General features: G+C 39.3%; 5 protein-coding genes across 8 annotated transcripts; all 5 read right to left on the minus strand.

Moving 5' to 3' along the window:
- Window positions 1-1,097: 1,097 nt before the first annotated feature.
- On the minus strand, window positions 1,098-2,085 carry LOC140789598 (cold shock domain-containing protein 4). Its single transcript, XM_073139365.1, has one exon. The coding sequence runs from the start codon at window positions 1,999-2,001 to the stop codon at window positions 1,405-1,407; it is 597 nt and encodes a 198-aa protein (XP_072995466.1). The 5' UTR covers window positions 2,002-2,085; the 3' UTR covers window positions 1,098-1,404.
- A 426-nt stretch (window positions 2,086-2,511) lies between these two features.
- On the minus strand, window positions 2,512-7,551 carry LOC140789569 (uncharacterized). Of its 4 annotated transcripts, none has more exons than XR_012109210.1 (10): window positions 7,186-7,551; window positions 6,771-6,976; window positions 6,308-6,671; window positions 6,018-6,225; window positions 5,222-5,329; window positions 4,987-5,124; window positions 4,824-4,893; window positions 3,743-3,888; window positions 3,542-3,622; window positions 2,512-3,237 (listed from the first exon to the last, which is right to left on the minus strand). XR_012109210.1 is itself a non-coding variant. In XM_073139330.1 (8 exons), the coding sequence occupies exons 1-8, from the start codon at window positions 7,407-7,409 to the stop codon at window positions 3,812-3,814; spliced, it is 1,395 nt and encodes a 464-aa protein (XP_072995431.1). In that variant the 5' UTR covers window positions 7,410-7,551; the 3' UTR covers window positions 3,559-3,811. The 4 variants fall into 4 exon arrangements, 1 of the variants encoding a protein (XP_072995431.1); XR_012109208.1 differs by having other exon boundaries at window positions 2,512-3,240; XR_012109211.1 differs by lacking the exon at window positions 2,512-3,237 and having other exon boundaries at window positions 3,559-3,888; window positions 5,263-5,329.
- Window positions 2,748-3,092, minus strand: LOC140801234 (chaperone protein dnaJ 11, chloroplastic-like). Its single transcript, XM_073156249.1, has one exon. It carries the CDS (start codon window positions 3,090-3,092, stop codon window positions 2,748-2,750), a length of 345 nt encoding a protein of 114 aa, XP_073012350.1.
- A 3,077-nt stretch (window positions 7,552-10,628) lies between the features above and the next one.
- LOC140788985 (peptidyl-prolyl cis-trans isomerase) lies at window positions 10,629-11,663 on the minus strand. Its single transcript, XM_073138554.1, has one exon. It carries the CDS (start codon window positions 11,365-11,367, stop codon window positions 10,846-10,848), a length of 522 nt encoding a protein of 173 aa, XP_072994655.1. The 5' UTR covers window positions 11,368-11,663; the 3' UTR covers window positions 10,629-10,845.
- A 656-nt stretch (window positions 11,664-12,319) lies between these two features.
- On the minus strand, window positions 12,320-18,675 carry LOC140788977 (protein XAP5 CIRCADIAN TIMEKEEPER). The gene is made up of 12 exons (XM_073138543.1): window positions 18,432-18,675; window positions 17,110-17,175; window positions 16,939-17,003; window positions 16,734-16,846; window positions 15,317-15,392; window positions 15,120-15,196; window positions 14,969-15,030; window positions 14,739-14,870; window positions 14,584-14,637; window positions 12,939-13,004; window positions 12,661-12,735; window positions 12,320-12,554 (listed from the first exon to the last, which is right to left on the minus strand). The coding sequence occupies exons 1-12, from the start codon at window positions 18,594-18,596 to the stop codon at window positions 12,504-12,506; spliced, it is 1,002 nt and encodes a 333-aa protein (XP_072994644.1). The 5' UTR covers window positions 18,597-18,675; the 3' UTR covers window positions 12,320-12,503.
- Window positions 18,676-18,798: the final 123 nt, after the last annotated feature.

Genomic DNA, 18,798 nt, shown 5'->3' on the forward strand with positions numbered 1-18,798 from the left:
ATTGCTGATTGTAATATTAGTATAGGATGACCACATGCCATGCTTGCCACTTCATGCTCTTGATCAGGAAAAAAAGAAACAAAGGACTATTAGGCCTATACTCTATGATATACCCATATACATAATTTTTTGTCGGGCATTTATAAAAATATCTCCCGATTGTTAACTCCATATTTGTTCACTGGAGTAACCAATTTATGTTCCAATCACGCACACTAAAAATATAGTGCTCAAATCAAGTCATTATAAATATTATACATTCCTAAAGCAAGTAATAAGTTAATCCTCCTGGCAAGGGGCATAAAAGGCATATACATTAGTCCTAGAAATTGAACATGTCACCACTAGTGTACATATTCTTCACATATGATGCCAAATTCAATACATTTATAAGAATTAAAAGAACTTACATTATTAGTATCACAAATATATAGAGCTCAATTCACATGCTATGCACTTATTAGCTGAACAATCTGACATTCTTTACTATGCAACAAGAAAATCATAACTGTCCACGAACAAGAATCACAACAAGACTTCCTTTCTAAGCCTGCCCTCTTGCCAACAAGAGAACCCAAGAAATAAGAAATAATCCCTTTGGGGGGAGGAAGAAAGTGCACACGACAGGACCTTGGTGTTAAGAAAAAAATTCCAACCAACAGCTTGTACATTCCCACTCAATCTATTAGGAATTACCAAGGTTATTACTTTACAGTAACAAAAGGTTCAGAAAATACATTTCAGCCAGTAAAGAATTTAAATCAGAAAATAAGGCCTCGGTTTATCAAAAAAATCCAACGTAGGCCAAGAAAGAGTGAAACTTGTAGACATGAACTAGCCATTACAACATCTCTCATGATGCTCAAACAACAATGGCATGCCAACAGTACTCAGGTAAAAATAAAAGGTACATGACATAGCAGCTTAATGTTTAAATAGGATCCTGATATTTATTCAAATAATTTAAATTAGTGATGCACCATTAAAGAACATAAAATGAAAGCGGATACGACCGCTCCCACAAATTACCTACAAAATCAGAAAATCGCCACCAAAAACACAACAGAATCAAATGCCAGTTTGTTAAGGTACCGAGAGAACCAGAAGAAGAGCACCATCAAATAACATGTGAGAAAACAGGAGGACAAAATGCACTTGTATACTGAAAAGCTGTGAGCTGGGGGATATTTCTGCATACATCATTTGATGTATGTTCACATCGGCCCCAACACAAGCCCCTTAACAACCCACAATACATTAAAAGCAGAACACCCAACCACAAAACAAAGAGAAAAATATATCCATAAGCACCCTAGAAGAGTGAAACAAGAGCGGAAACATAAGCATCCACGATCAACCTACAACACCAAACTATCAGATCAAAAAAGATGAGAACTTCACGCTTTACTTACGGCAATCCCTTGCCATATGGCCCATCTCACCACAGTTGTAACAGGAGCGATCTCCACCACCCCCGCCACCATACCTCCCACCACCCCCACCACCGTACCTTCCTCCACCTCCTCCACCACCACCACCACCCTGGTAACAGTCCCTAGCCAAGTGCCCAGCCTCGCCGCAGTTGTAGCAAGCCCCACCGCCTCCGCTACCCATATAACCACCACCACCACCTCTTCCCCCGCCCCTACCTCCATCATTAAACCCAAATCCCCCTCCATAACCACCGCCTCTTCCGCCTCCACCGCGGCCGCCGAAGCCGTACCCATCTCTCCGGCCACCTCCACCGCCGCTCCCGCCGCTACCGCCTTGAACGCTAGATCCGTCGGGCCCGGTGACATCGACGGCCTTGATCCGGCCGTCGTCGCCCTCTGCAATCGAGAACTCAACGGCCTCGCCCTCGGCGAGGCTCCGGTAGCCGTCGGCCTTGATGGAGGACTGGTGTACGAAGAGGTCCTCGCCGCCATCGTCGGGGGTGATAAAGCCGAAGCCCTTGGTTCCGTTGAACCATTTCACGGTACCCTTTGATCGCTCTTGCGCCATTGGAGAAGAGAGGAAGAAACCCTAGCGAAGAGAGGAAACCCTAAATTTCACCCTTCACACTTTTCGCGGGTATTTATTTGGGGCAGCCTTCTACTTGTTATATTAATAACGGAGCGGGACCTACGAGGAGATAAAGGTATTAAACGGTTAGGATTCAAAGGAATGTGTGAACGGCCAAGATTTCTGCAACTAATAACTTCACTTGGTTTGGAAGTTGGTCCAAAGAACTAGCAAATAAGCAATGTTAGTATTTTTAAAATATATATTTATTTACTTATTTATCTTAGGATAAATAGTTACATCGGAAAGATGGTGTAACTATTGTATCTCCCAATTCTTCTCGGCTTAAATGTTTGACCTATCAAAGAAATAAGATGTACATAAATTATCCAAACTAATTCCGTTTCTAAACGCAGCCTTAGAAAATTATTATAAGGAGCAGCAGCATGGGTGTTGTTTGTATATGAGATAATAGTATTAAATAAAAACAAGAAGCTAATCTCTGATGGATTATCCTAAATGCAGAGATACTACTAATTAACAAGGGTTACAAATTCATGGATTGGTAAAGTGCAGCCCATACATAACATATTGTGATAAGAATAACATAATATGCACGTCTTTTGAGTGACACCGTGATAAGTTATCCAGTTCACCAGATAATAAAACAGAATAGCGTATCCATCCCACTTATCCAAATAGTACCGCAAGTCAAGCCAGCCGATAGCATCTGTTTGTATCCCCTATTACCAGCACTGATCCGTCTCCCATGTCCGCCGAGTAGATCCTGTGAAGATCGGATGGTGCGATCCGCTCGCGGAAAACACCCTCCACCCACGCGGCGACCATCGCGGCCGTCCGATCACCACTCCGCAATCGTAGTCCGCGCGCTTATACGGGTCGGATAGCGTGGTGTACGCGGCGTGGATCCGGATGAACTCGTCCGCCGACTCCCCCTTCTTCTCGGCGACGACCACGTCCGGGTGGCACTCGCGCGCGAGCCGCCGGTACACGGCCTTGATCTCGCGACACGTGGCGCCAGATCGGACGCCGAGCACGTCGTAGAGCGTGGAGGGGGAGGCCGTAGCCATCGCTACGGCCGTGGCTCGCGGCACGAGGCGACGGGGCTGGTCACGAACTCCGAGGAGGTGATTGGGAGAAGCGAGGGATAACGCGGAGGGCATGAGTGGCCGAGCACGGATAGATCTGCTATAATGGGTAGCGTCGGAAGAGGAGCTGCTGAGAGGTGGATAAAAATTAGAAAGGTGTATCTATAAGATACTACTCGTTCCGTGAATAAAGGGGGGAGGTGACGCAAGGGAGCTGGTTATTGCGATGGAGTGGGAGGAAAGAGACGTCACTGGTCCCTAGTGAGTGGGGAAGCAGCAGATGAATGTCTGAGGAGTGAGGACCCCCTACCTGCTGGTTTGTAGGAACTTGTAATTTATCTAAATAAACTTGACAAGACATGACAAGACATGACAAGACATGACATCCCAGCAAACAAAACAACATAATAAATCCGGATAAGGTGTAGCACCTGCATTTCTTGACTAATTTCTGACAAGTTTCTCTTTAATCTCATCTCCTTGGCTCTGTGAAGGCAACATGTTCCTGTGAACTTTTTTATATACAAAGCAGTGGAGGAGGGGTCACATAATATTGAGAGGGTAAGCAAAATGGGCCATTTCAAAATTTGAGCATCTGTACAACAACAAAAGAAAAGGAAGAAGAAATTGACCTCCTCCAACTGTATCTCAAAATTATCATCTACGATTAAATGCCATCAGCATACAATCATTTTTCTGGTTCAGCTACCAGGAACCTTATTAAGGAACTCCCTCTTTAAAGCTTCCTCTAGATGAGAGAATAATGATGAGAACACTCCTGTGAAGAAAGAAGGTATGTAAGGGATACAGTTTTGCCTAACAATGTATGGAAAATAGTAGATTCAACAATCTGCAATGCAATGAGGATATTCATATACAAATAGGATATTTCCTGTGCAAATGTCTCTTAAATAAGGTTTTCTTGTGCCGTTGGGTATGCTCTGGGCAGATCTCATATGAAACTTGGGGAAGATTATTATCATATAGAATTTATACATCAGGATGGTTGGAGACAACTTTGTAGATGTTTTGAAGTCCCAATGGCAATGTTTGTTGATAGCGTCCTTCATTTTAGGCATATAGTAAGATTAAACGTTGGATATGACATGTATTCTTGGAGAGAAAGGCAATTGGTCTGAATGCAAGTACTCAGAAGTACTTAATTCTGCATGAAAAATAAAAAATCACCCAACACTTAACACTACTAACTTTTGAAAGAACCAGTTACTCTTAGAAGAATTTTAGTTTTAAATATAGTAGGCAAAAGCAATTCTCTTTAAATTTGTACCAAACTAGGAGAAATTGAATCTGAGGTGAATCTCACAAGGCCTTAGAGGAAATGACAAGGCCATATTCATCAAGTCAAAAGGACTTGAGAATTATCAAATTATTAAGGTTACACATGGTGTTACATATAATCAAGTCCTACTAGCAAACCGTTCAAAGATTAGCTAATAACCTCCTGTACAAGAAAACATAATTAGAAATCTAGCACCTCAAACAATGGACACTTAGAGCACAACTCACAGCTAGGAGGCCTTAAAGACACAACTCAGAGCAACATCATGCATCTGGATAATGGTGCAGGATGAATGACAAGAATATCAGAATGCAGAAAATTAATTATTCAATAACAAGGTTCACTCTTTTTTATGCAGCAAATGTTTTGACCGTGAATATGAATTTGATAAGAGGAGTAAGGTGGATAAGTACCTGAAAGTGAGCTTTCTTTATGCAACATTGCTCCTTTCACTAGCAGTGTGCCTGGAATTTGCTCAAAGACCTACATAACCAAATCATCACACCATGAATGCAAAGTAACAAACTAGATCACACTCTAATAGCCCGATAGTAACAAGAGTATAGCTGAACATACTGAAACACGGAAAGACAGTTCATTGTCTAGGTACTCCAATTTGTCAGACTCGTTTGCTGTCAGTCGATCAGCACCTCCAGCAATATTTTTGAAGTCATCATTACATATTGCAGCAGTCTGCTTGTCTGATAGAGTTATCTATAAGAAAATACGATAGAACTAAATATTAGAGAACAAAAACCTGGTGTTGTTCCCAAAAATGACAACAAGAGTACCAAAAATTTAAGGATCTTACATTAACACAGAATAATGACAGATCAGGTTTACAGGACGCACCAATAGCCAGGAAAAAGGACTCCACGGACTTCAGTATTTGAAATGCACCAAATTGACGGCGAAGGCCCTAAAGAAACAGAATAATTAAAGGTACTAAAAGAGAAACTGAACATACATATGAAAGAAATAAACTTCTGATATGAAAACTTGAAAAAATGCAAAGAATGCTCTTAGATGGACTAGATTTGAGACTCTTGATACGTCACAAAGTGAAACTCTGGCAAAATATAGAATACAAAGAAATAGAATAGTACCAATAGGTGAGGATCAAATTCGACTAGCTAGAGAAATACCAAAAAAGAAGAAGAAAAATAAGCATCAATTCTATTTGGTGGAGAAAATGTGCGACAAAATATGTTGTCTGCAGAAAACGATTAGTTAAGATTTTAGACCAGAGTCATAACCAGAAATTGTATCTTCAGTGGACATACAAATAACAAGGATGGAAAAGGAGTGCAAAGCACTAAAAGATTACACTCAACTTCCCAATTCTTCACATGAGAACCATTACATAGCAGAAAATTCACATGGAAGAAGACAAAACCACTCAGTCCACTCAGTCCGTCAGTTCACTTATATTCCTAACAATTCTTAAATACTAAATACTCTCTGTTGAAGGAATAAATACGATTCCAGATGAAAAAAACTAGCTAGTCGCAAGCTACAAACTGCATATCAATAAAGCAATTCAGAACAGAATTAAGGAACTAAAGGATCATATAAGCTAAAGAAAGAAAGACCGAATGATGTCAAACCTCAAGCATGAATGAATGATTGTTTTTTTTTTGTACACTTGATGCAATAAACTTTTTGCTTGGAGAGACAAAAGACCACGCAAGGCCCCACCGAGCAGTCTGACCTTGAACAAACTCAGTAGTCTTCACGACTGAGGCCCCAACATCACGCACTTTTGACATCAAGAATTTTAAGTTCACTTTCCTTCCAACCATTGATGTGAACCACCTAAATAAGAAAGAACAATTCTAAGAAATTAAATCTCGAGGTCAACATCAAAATAAAACAACAGGAAAAAACTTGGACTTGCCGGAAAGAATGTTTTAAGGAAACACTATCTTCGATGATGCGAGTAATAAAAGCACATTCACCACCCGGGCAAACCATTTCCATTGCTGTCCCACCGCAAGAAGTTTTCGGGTTAAGACCAGCTGCCTCAATGCTCTCAAAAAAAGGAGGGTTGCACATACAGAAGTCAAAACTCTCGCCATCCTTGACAATGCCAACAAGAACAGAAGGTTTGACCACCACATCCTCCCTAGCAACCTCCCCTATTGGCTTGTCTTCAGCCGAACATGAAGCATCGTTTGCATTTCTGATTTCAATCAGCTCTACCAGATGTGGATTGCTCTCCACATTCTTCTTAGCCCATTCCAAAGCCACATCAGTTACATCTACAACGAAAACAGAGCAAATATCCTTTTGTTTTCAACAACCCTATTCTCTATGAAGGTATGAATGAATCCTCCATGCACTGAAAATCTAGAGCTCACCTGAACCAACAAAACTCCACCCCAACAAAGATGCTCCGAGGAGCGGGTAAATGCAATTGGCCCCAGTGCCGATATCAAAGCCCCTCACTCTCCCATCAGAGGCACGAGTCGGAGGGGTGAGCTCGGAAGCAAGAAGGTCCTCAATCCAGTGGATGTAGTTCGATCTATTTGGCACAGTAGGGCAGAGCTGCCCATCTGGTATCCACCTGCAATTGTATTGTTATCATATCTGTGAACAAGAGGCCTGTATAAAACGATGATAAAGCGTGTAAAAAAATTACTAGTGATATCATTTTCCTTTTTGTTTTCATGTTTATAAAACAAAAAACGTCTCCTTTTTTCTACTATTTATGAGTTGCTACCTTTCGTGGAACCAAAGGGAGCCTTAGAGAATCCAACACAGAGAAGGACTAACCAGTGGACACCGTGATCGTGGAGGAAAAGGACGCGGGTGAGCTCGCGGGTGGCGTTGAAATCGGTCCAGTCGATAGTGGGGCGGCCGGAGCGGGAGGGAAAGACGAAATCGGCGAAGGAGGGGTAGAGGGAGGCGAGGAGGCCGAAGTCCGGCGCCGACTCCGAGTAACGATTGCGAGGGTGGATCGTCGGACGGTCCTTCCGCCGCCGCTTCCTGCTCTGCATCACTTGTAGGAGAAGAAGAAACCCTAGCTTCGGCCGTCACCTCCGTTTGCAGTTGCAGTACAAACTGTACAAGGGTGAGAAAGGAGGCACAGAGATTTGACTCTTTAAAAAAATCATTACAATTTAGTAATTAATAAGATTTGGGGTTGGTTTTTTAGATTTAGCATATATATAATTTATATATGTAGTATATATTAGAATCTATTATTATAAATTAAAAATTATATACAATTAAATTATAAAAGCTCACAAACATTTGACTCAAAAGTCAATCTTAGGATGCAACTTAGGCTCAGCTCAAAACTAATTTCAAGTCATAGAATTGGATTCAGGCTCAGCTCAACTCAACTCGAGTCGAGCCAGACTGAGCTTGAGACTATTATCAAGCCTCATTTAAGCTAAGCCGGATTGAACGGAACCAAGCCAATTGAGCCCAAACTGAGCTAAAGAAGAAGAAAAAAGATGAGGGGGAGGAGGCGGCAGTCGCAACACTGTTGCTACAAAAGAAGAAGGACAAGGACGATGAGGCAAGGCACCACGGGCGCTTGCCGCTACCGAAGGAGGAGGAGAACCGCTGCTGTAGAAGGAGGAGGAGGAGGAGGAGGAGGGGCACCTTAACGAGCCTATTGAGCCAAGCTTGAGTGAGTCAGCTCCAGCTCAGGCTCAACTCGATATTAATTTCAAGCCGATTTTAGCGGCTCAGGCTCGGCTTAGTTCTGATCAAGTCAAGTCGGACTTGAGCTTCAGCCGAACCTAAGCTGCTCATCGAGCTTGATAGCCCTACTTAATCTTGTTATAATAAAAGTTTAAAACTTTTTTTTTTATACAAATAGCCGTGTTTTAAACCATTGCACGATAATATATAAATGAGCAAATTTCACATAGCATATAAAATAAAGAACTCGCATGTGCACAAGTGCATTAATAATATGGATCCCAAGCTCTTAAAACTCCTTTGGTAAAGTAGAAAAAAAGAGTGATAAAAAATTATAATTAATATTTTTTTATAAAAAAATAACTATACTTCCATAAAAACAAATATAAAACTATCTCAAATATCCCAAGTTCCCAGCTTATACCTAGAGTATGTCTACCCAGCATATCTAATAAATCATATGAAACTGAGTCCGCCTAACAGAAGAAAAGCACTAAATCTTATTGAGATTAGCCGACGGTTAGAAAGTTGGTTGGCTTCTTGATAACGATGAACAAAAATAAGAGATGTAAGCAACGAATGAGATTTGAAAATAATGTTGGTTACTCGTGCCTTAAAAGAGCTCTAACTTTAAAGCTTCAATCTTCAGGTATAGCCATTCATGTAGTCACTGTGCTAAAGTTGTCGGAAGGTTTGGAAGGGTTCACTTTAAGAATAAGATTAATTCTAAAATAACTAATTTTATATTATAAAATAATAGTGTAATAATTATTTCTGATATAATATAAAGTGAAGGAAAAATATACTTTATTTTTTATAAAATTATCATGAATATCTTTTGATTTCATATAAATAAGGTTGATGGAATAGATAATCAATGATAAATTAGTAATTTGATTGATGTATAATATAAAATGTAATTTTAACTATTTATATTCTGAGACAAAGTTATTATAATATTTAATTATTAGTTTTTTTTAATAAGGAGTTATATTACATAATATAAAAAGAATTAATCTTAAAGTAAACTGCGGCTAAAATCATAGCCAACATTTTTTTTTTCCTGGGGAGTTTGCAAGGTAGAAGAGTCTTCTACCTGAAGACCATATAATTCTTTCGAATACACTAGATCTCGTGGGCCACTATGCACCAAATCATCGTAGCAATTTCGTTCAAGATATGCACCCTCTCATAGCCAATCTCCTCTACACTTAATTGCTTTTGCATCTAAATGATAAGGCCTACAGTTTTGGCATGCGAGCAACTAAATAGAGAGAGTTTAGAGCAATCAAGATGGCATGGAGTTTGAGAAAGGGTTGGGAATAAATAATAAATGGCACATTACTCTCAACCCACCGCTAACTAGCAATAAACTAATTATAAAAGAAAAAACTTTCTTGCGGTTCCCAAGGAAGACGAGCATTGAAAAAGATTGATTGCTAAGAGAGGGTTGGGTTATCAATCACAGAAGAGATCTTTGCCATCCCCAGTAAAATCTTAGTAAGGCTTTCCTTTTAAGTCACAACAAAGCATTATGAAAATGCTTATAAACAATGAGTTTCTTAATCCTGGCTCTTAACTTTCGGCAATGGTGGCAAAGATTATTCTCAGTTTGCATGAGTCGACCCAAAGCTTTGAAATTTGATAAGTAAATTCCATGGCCCTGGGGCCTGGGGCCAGTAGACAAAATTTTGAACCACACATAGTGGAGCATAAAGCCGAGCATCGTATAGCACTCGAAAGCATTCCTAAAGGGTAAAAGACAAAGGAGAACTGGATTCTATCAAGTGGGTGGTAATATGCAACGTTTTCTCACATTTTGGCTTTAAATATATATATATATATATATATATATATTCAACAAAGAGAAGCTTAGAATTATATAACACCACACCCACAATAATTACGTCTATGTGTCTACTAGTACAACCTGACCCATAAAATCAGCTCCGCGGCTACTTGTCGCGCTCAATCCGAGTGGGCCACCAAAAATTAACTACTAAAGAATTTAAAAAAAAAAACTATCACTATATTTTTAATATAAAATATTAAATTAGCGTTCAGTATAAAAAGTGGAAACTTTATTCTTTTATTTATATTTACTCGTACGTTGGAGAAGTTTATCCTATTATAATTAGATAGGAGTGTGTTTGTTAAAAGAAAAACCTTTATTATTGTAAAGGTTTTATAATGTATTTCAAGTTTGCTCATAACTTACTAGAAAAAGAGAGGAATATATATAATCGCTTAATAAACTAACAATTTACATAAACAGTATTTATATTACTGAATTTATTTATTTTTTGAATAAAATCGACCTCTTGAGTACAACGAGTACAATGATTGGCACTGGTCAAAGGTGAAACAAATGGTCCCCATCTCTTTCCTCCCACGCACCTAGTGGGATTATATTATTCCAAAACGCCTAAAATATCACCAAATAGCTCTTATTTTATAAAATAAGATAAGAGATCTCTACGGGAAGAAAAGTCAACTACTAGTTTTCCTCGTTCACAAATAAGACCCTATTTGCCCTGTAAAATAGTAAGAAAAAATGCTTAAGATGCAAGTAAAGATGCGAGTAATTTTATTTCCCCTTCCATGTTCCTGTTCGACGAAATGCCTCAGAAGGAGGCATTGGAAATAGCAACTCGAGAACATAGAGACTGGATCACAGATCCGACTCACCAGAACCCTAATTAGACCGGACGAAGAAGGCAAAGACACCAAGAGAGGAAGACAAACACAACCATTATTGTAAGGCCCGGCTCTCCATCAAACCTAAGAGAGCTGTCCACAATCTGCAATGGCGACGGTCTTCGACGTGGTCCCGCTCCTTGATCCCACCTTCTCGATCGCCTTCACGACATCCAACCCTTCCACGACCTGCCCGAACACCACGTGCTTCCCGTCGAGCCATGGCGTGGCCACGGTGCAGATGAAGAACTGGGAGCCGTTGGTGTTCGGGCCCGCGTTCGCCATGGAGAGGATCCCGGGCCCGGTGTGCCGCCGGACGAATTTCTCGTCGGCGAACTTCTCGCCGTAGATCGACTCCCCGCCGGTGCCGTTGCCGCGGGTGAAGTCGCCGCCCTGGCACATGAAGTCCGGGATCACGCGGTGGAAGGTGGAACCCTTGTAGTGGAGGGGCTTCCCGGAGCGGCCGGTTCCCTTCTCGCCGGTGCAGAGGGCGCGGAAGTTCTCGGCGGTGCGGGGAACCTCGTTGGCGTACAGCTCCATCACGATCCGGCCAGCCGGGGCGCCGCCGATCGCCATGTCGAAGAAGACCCTAGGGTTCGAGGCCATTGGGATTCGAAGGAGGGGGGTTAGAGTTGTTGGGTTAGGGTTTCTAATTTGTGTGCGGGATGGGAGAGGAGAGGGGAGAGGTTTATATAGAGAGGTGGAAGGAGATATTAATGACCTCGAGTGATCTGGACCGTCAGAAGTGAACACGTGGGTTGAGATGGAGAAGTGGTTGGTTTTCTGGAAATCTGGAAATGGAGTTAACCAGGGTTAACAACTTTTAGAATAGGGGTTGGGTTTTGGAACAGAAACAGGGGTTAGAACTTAGAAGAAAAAAGAAAAAAGAAAAAAGAAAAAAAAGAGGAGTGGCACGGCACGGCACGTGAGAGAAAAAAAGTGGTCCTATTGGAGTTTGGGTCTTCTCCAGTGCACTGGAGAGCTCTATGCCAGGCCGTGTGTTTAGGGATTAGGAAGGTAATCGTGCCACCGCCACCGCCACCCCCACCGCCACCGTTCTAATGTTATAGAGCGACCAAAAGTCAAATTTCAGGGCCTAGCATAAAAATGACTGGAGAAGGGTCACGTCTGGCCGGTACTCGTGTTGTCCTTTTTACATCACAATTCTTTTTAAATCTATTTATTGTTCACGACCTTATATCCAATATCCCAATAGACTACATAATTAATTTTTTTTTTTAATTCTCATTAGAAATGAACCACCATCCTAATAAACTGTGTGGGTAAATTTTTTACTGAAAACTAACCTTATCACTTTAGTAGTTATCAAAAGTAAAAAAAATAAATAAATAGAAATTAATAATTTCTAATAATACTTCTTCCCCGTTTAAACATTTAGTTACGCAGCCAACTTGCCAAAGTTGGTTTGGCTGTTTGATAGAAAAATAAAAGGAAAGTTAGTTTATCGAGAGAGGTTGCTTTCGGAAAAAAAAAAATAGTTACCATTGAGTAGCTACATAAAACGAGTGTACTAAAATTGTCAAGGATTACCACACCATTTCGATAAAAGACACAACTTATGAATTAAGTGCATGAAACTTTTGTCTAATGGGCATTCTCAGAGTTCTACTAATGATCCCTATTAGCTTCCAGACAAACCTTAACAGATGTGGTCGAGGTACAAGGGCTTGAGTAAGTCTAAATGCTAATACATTATAACCCTGTCGTTAAATCTTCCGCCCTCAGTCGCCATGGATCGTGTAGCGCTCCCACTTCTTACTTGGGTCATATATCTGGAGAGGCAAGGAATTTGGATTACCAAAGGAGAATTACAACAAAGTAGTGAGCATACTCTCAACTAGATTAATATCAGAAAAAAAATAGAGCAAGGAGACAAACCTCCCATCTTGAAGCAGGAAATATATGCTTGTTCTTCTCATACCAATGTCTCTCCACGACCTTTCCGGCATGGGACTGCAGATAAATGCAGGAGAAATATCAGCTTCAAGATCCAGATAATGAGATAAACATGGATCCTAATAGTTTGATTCCATGTCTGAAATGTTTTGCCAATCCTACCAATCAAATATTCACTCGTACAGGTAAAATCCATACCTTGTCTTGGACTTAACTTTAATTCAAAAAACTAAAACTAAAAGAAGACAAGGGCACATCACCTCATCCTTTTCAATTGTGGCGTCAGCTATTGTCCGAACATCCTCGTGAACATCAAAGTGGAAAAGCTGCAGGCAGAAATTTATAAGATAAAACAGAACATTTGATAATTGCTACATGTCGCTTTCCCATATGGTACTTAATTCAAGCAAAAAAAAATATGGAAGAAAAAAAAACACCTTTCTTATAAGTTCTATCTAAGATTTTTCTCAGTGATCCGAAAGAGCAATTGGAGTTACTGCAGACTGGCTTCCCAAAAGGATTCTTCATCTCAATGTCATGGTTTTCATAAGCATAAGGAATTTTTAACAAGATATATGTGACAACATACTCCTATGGGAAGCTGAAATTTTTGAAATTTTTGAAAAATGATTTCCATGATAGCTTAGTGTAACAATGCGATTTGACATTTAGAGAATATAAGCAAAAATGAATGTATTACAGAGCAAATTAACTCTCTGCCTAGCACCTACTCGGGGAAATGGAACCCCAGAATTTCTTTTAAATGTCTTCAATACCATGGGTGCTGACAGAAGGAAAACTGGGAATAGCCCTAGCTTAGCCTGGCTCGGCCTAAGTACTGTACCAAGCTTAAAAACCAAGCTGGTGGTCCTCTGACCAATCTTTCCATCTCACCGAGAACAAGCACAGAGCATTCAGTTGATACTGTACATGATAACATAATTGCACAAAGCTTTTGCTTGAAATAGAGGTACTTTGTACACCACCAGTACCAAGTACAAAGGAGTCTGCTGCCAGTTTAAAAGTTTGATTGGTGACTTTTTTTCTTCTTGGCCTTTAATAATTAGCTAAATTACACCTGAACCCCTCGGACTATAACATGATATCACTTGTACCCTCTAAAAAAAGTGTAACAAAAATCCTCTGAACTACTCAAACATTACAAGTTGACTAATATTTGCTAATAATTGTGCCAAAATTGCCGTCATCTTCCTCCCCAAACCTATACTGTTACTAATATATCTATACTCTTCTCCGTCCAATCTTTGTCAATCATTTCCTCTCCTCTTCTTCTTCCATTGTGCCAAAATTTCCTCTCCTCTTCTTCCAACATGTCTCTCTCCTAATAGTGACCTCCAAGAGTTTTATTAATCTCCTTCCTTTCAAACTCTCAATCTCCCTCATTTCCCCCCCTGCCTTTCTCAACAGTTTTCTCTCACTCCCAACCCAATGATATAATTTTTGGTTTATCTTCTTCCTCTCAATCTCTCTATCTCCCAATCTTTATTAAACTCGCGCCCTTCTTCCACAGTCCATATGTGTATACAGATAGAGGATAATTTTGTAAACTAATTTCACTGCCAATGGTGTAACCCTCCATAGAGATTATAATATTTCACAGGGTCTTAGTGCCACATTTTTCTTTAAGAGAAATAATCATATAAGTGACACTGGATCATAGATGAGGGGACCTAAAAGTAATTTAGCCTTAATAATTTGGTATGTGAAGTATCATAACTTAAAGGGGAATCCTATTATGGATATAAAGCAGTAAAAGAGAAAAACTAATAGATGAAATTTAAAAAAAAAAGGATTTCTTCCTTCAGCAGATAGAAATAGTCAGTCACAACTGAACAAAGAGAATCAGCAATCCTTAAGAGGATTTTTTATGAAATTGAGCATTACCGGTCCACTTTTGCCCCGTGCCTTGTTGATAATTAACTCATAGAAACTGTGTTGCTGAAAATTCAAACAGAAAAGAAAGGTCGCTGTTATATAGCTGCACTTAGAATGATCCAACATTAACAGTAAAAGAGACAAAATTAGAGCAAATGATATACATGAGGTATGATCAGATCTTCTTTCACATAGAGGAGATTCTCCACAGATGTTGTTCGTACTTCTCGAAACTCAGGTGCAAGCTGCTGCTGAACCGCTCGTAAGAATTCTCCAATGCTATCACCTTTGCGAACCTAATAATTCAAATGGTTTTATCAATGCTAATCAGGAAACAACTGCACCATCAGAAGAGCTCAAAAAAGACAGGCACCATTACAGAGGGGGAAGTTACCTGGATAACTCTCCTGTGGCCCGTTCCATCCCAGTAGCTATAAGTAATTTCAAGAGGTTCATCTGAGGTAGAGTAGTAAATATCTTAGCAACACTAACTTCGCTAATAGTAAACCAATAAGCATAACTCAAATAATAGGATCTGGGTATACTTTTGATCAACTCCTGTTCATGAAGCCACTGCTTCCTCAATCTTTCTCGCTCTTCTTGTTCCTCTGCCTCTCTATCCCTGGAAGATCATTCTTGGCAACAGAGCTCAGAGATTAAAGCCCAAGCAAAAGGAGGATACATAAACTCTTTCTCATTTATTTACATTATCAACAAATTCATCTAGACATATCTTCCATACCTGTCAGGTAAAAAGCTTGTCTCAACAGTTGGATCTTTTCCAAGTTTCCCACACACAGATCTTTTCATCTCTTGATCTGTAAACAGATATTTTTTTGTGGCAGTCAGCATGGTGCTCACATTATCACAGCAGCTTCACTGATGTAAGTAGAAGTGTAGAACTTGCATATGTAGGTTTAACATAGAGAAGTTACAAGGCAATATTTTCCAAAGTCCAAACCCAGTCAAACAAATGTAGTTATATAGATAAGAACCTTAAATTCATTGTCTGATGCTAAGAGATTACAAAGACGTTTTTATCCAATTATACTGAAATCCACCACCCATAGAATTGGGTGTGTAACCAAAAACTACACAGCACCCCCAATTTGATGAAAAAAGGGTGAAACAAGTTCTAACATGATTTCCTTATGTAATACTCGTGATTGGATATTTTAACATCGATAACCAAATGAATTCATTCTCTCATTTTGATGCAACATATTCTCTGCAAGCACATGGTCAACCTCTTCCACAGAGACAAATTGATTAGTCAGGTGCCTGTGAATCTTCATATTTTACCAACATAAGATGAATATTCATATTTCACTGATATAAGTCATCAAAGACTTTCTTCTTGGATTGTATTCTGATTCGGCAACTATAGAATCAACCACCCCTCATTATTTCCCATCTAACGCTACTAGTAAATAGTAATATAATCCAGTATATATTGTGAGATTAAAGATCACTGCGTCCCTTTCAGTCACCTCCTAATTTCATTAAACTGGGGTAACTTTAAGGACAATAACTATTACTTTCTAAAGAGACCTCAAAAACCTGACAGTTGATAAGTTCTTGTACACCAGCTAAAAGCTTTAAAGAATATAGAAATTGGATACTAAATTTTCTTGACTATCCATACAGAGTTGAATACGTAAATTTGACACAGAAATTTATGATCAACACATGTAAGACACAATATCTTTATATCCTCAACCAAAGGGAAGAAATTCATTGTACTGGGTTTTCAAGTCTTGCCCTTTGATGTTTATCTTCAGTTTTCTCTTTTTCTATGCTCACCAGCCTTTCAGGAAAAAGAAGTTGGACAAAAGCGAATGTTATTTCCAACATGAAAGCTTTATATGAATAATCATGTCAACAACCATTCATAATAATCATACAAACTGATGTTAAGAGGTGGTAAAGAGAATCATGAGGACACCTATTACTACGGCAAAATAGGTCATATAGACATAGATACCAGAGAAAAAAAAAGGTGTACTAGAACATGATAAGCCAAATTAACAAATAAAGGAGAAAATATTTGAGAAGTTAAGCCAGTTAAACATTGTTTTTGCATGATCAACTAGCATGTACAATGCCAAGAAGCCCAGATGGAGGGAGATGCAAAGGAGGGAACTAAAAATGAGACATACTATTCTCAACGTCATCCTCATCACTTCCATTATCAATGTCATCAACAAAGGATAGACGTGAATCAACCTTCACCCTCCTCTTTTTCCTTTTCTGTAACTCAAGTTCTTCTTCCCTGTATCATCAGCAAGCATATCTCATATGAGGACTGAGGATAATAATAAGAACTAATGTAAAACACAAAATATTTAAATACTTAAAACTCACTCTTGTTGTAATTTTTGAAGCTTCTCCTTCTCTTCCTCCTCAATTTTATTCCGAATATTAACCCTCTAGTAAGCATTAAAAAAAGTTATAAGCATCAGTCTGAAAACTATTCTCATTTGCTTGCCATAGAAAACTATAAAAAAAAACAATTCGATTCAGATAATTTCTTACCTTCTCAACATATTGCTCTCTTGTAACTAGACCAACTGTTTCCTTTTTAAAAGCAGTCTCGAGTATCTGAAAGCCATAAAAAAAAATAAAAAAATTCTAAGTATCTTTGCCTGGCATACTGAGTACTTTGTTACAGACACTAATTCAACAAGTATGTTATTATATAAACTAATAAAAACTGTCACAACCTTAGAAAGCTCAAAGAGGACAAAATCAAAAAATTAGTTCAGCAAGAAAACTTATATGATTATGAAAAGAATTCATCCTTTTGAACTTTAGCTCAAGAATTTCCATATTCAGTGTCATTTAGATACCTCTCCTGCCATAGTCAAGACTCAAGAATATCAAACAAAGATAGAAGCTTAATCAATCAGAACATACGCCTTTCGAATAGATAACAGAATACCACCAGATACATCAAATTGCTAACTCTCCTAATAACAAAGCAACCTCCATTTTCATGCATACTAATTACAAAATCTTTAATAGGCAGTGGAATCCCTACCAGTGTATGCAAAACCCAAAATGAAGGAAACAAGAGAAAATTGAAGGAAGAAGAAGTGAGGTCAATAAGTAAAATGAGATACTATTCCAAATCTTGAAATAATATTAAATTATTAATGTTCATTCTAACCAAGTCAATCTTGATCTCCCATAGGCGTCACATTACCTAATTTTGAGTTCAACTATTCACAATTCTCTATCCATTTGCTACTGTGATATTTCCCAAACAGTCTTGAAATACGGTAACTTATGTGCATTTTCATTAAATTACTTGCATCCCTAGATTCTGTCAATAAAAAAACAGTAGAAAAATGCATAGATATATACCGCACAAATATATATATTCTTCCCCAAATATTACAGCACAATCTGTTGTCCCTTCCGTCCGTATGATGCTCATCTCAAAGATGTAAACAAGAGCCAATACAGACGACAGCAATTATCTCATTTTTCATTTCAAAAAATTTTTACAGCTTCTAGATAACGTTTTAACCCATAAATCGAGCCCAGAGACACAAAACGGAACTGGCTTTTTTCTAATCGACTGCTCTCGTGAGAAGACAATAAGAATTGTCAAAAAGAAAGAAACGAACCCCATCAACTCACAGGTATCAGAAAAAGGGGGAAAAGATGATCTTTGTATGCGTAAAAAAAAGGTTCGGCATATAAAATAAAAAATTTAAAAAAAAAATCCAAATTGGGTTTTCTTCCTCTGGACTGATTTCAAGACAAGACGATAGCAATTGACGGAAAATAGAAGATAAAAAGAAGGAAGCCCAATGTACTAACTGAGGTTGGCGGGATTTCTTAATCATTACCTCGGAGGTACCGGAGCCGAACTGGAGGAGGCCGGTCTGGCCGCCGGCGGACTTGTTCTTGAGCTCCTGGATCTTCCTCCTCTCCGCCTCCCTCTGCTTCTCCAGCCGCCGTATCCTCACCGCATCTTGGGCCGTGCCCACGTATCCATCCCCCATCCCCGCCATCTCAGACCAATTTGTCTCTTTCTCTTCTCCTCTCTTTCGCTCTCGCCTTCGAGAACCTAAAGACGGTTCGTCTATATAAAGAGGCGACGACGATGCACGTGCATAGCACGTGTTATGGCATGCCCGAAAAAGAGCAGATCGTCTGCAGCCGCGACTGCATGAACTTACCTCTCACCGCCGCTGGATCTCCTATGGTCAAAAG

Source organism: Typha latifolia, chromosome 1 (assembly GCF_019914945.1).
Source record: "Typha latifolia isolate L0001 chromosome 1, TyphaL0001v2, whole genome shotgun sequence".
Taxonomy (NCBI): Eukaryota; Viridiplantae; Streptophyta; class Magnoliopsida; order Poales; family Typhaceae; genus Typha; species Typha latifolia.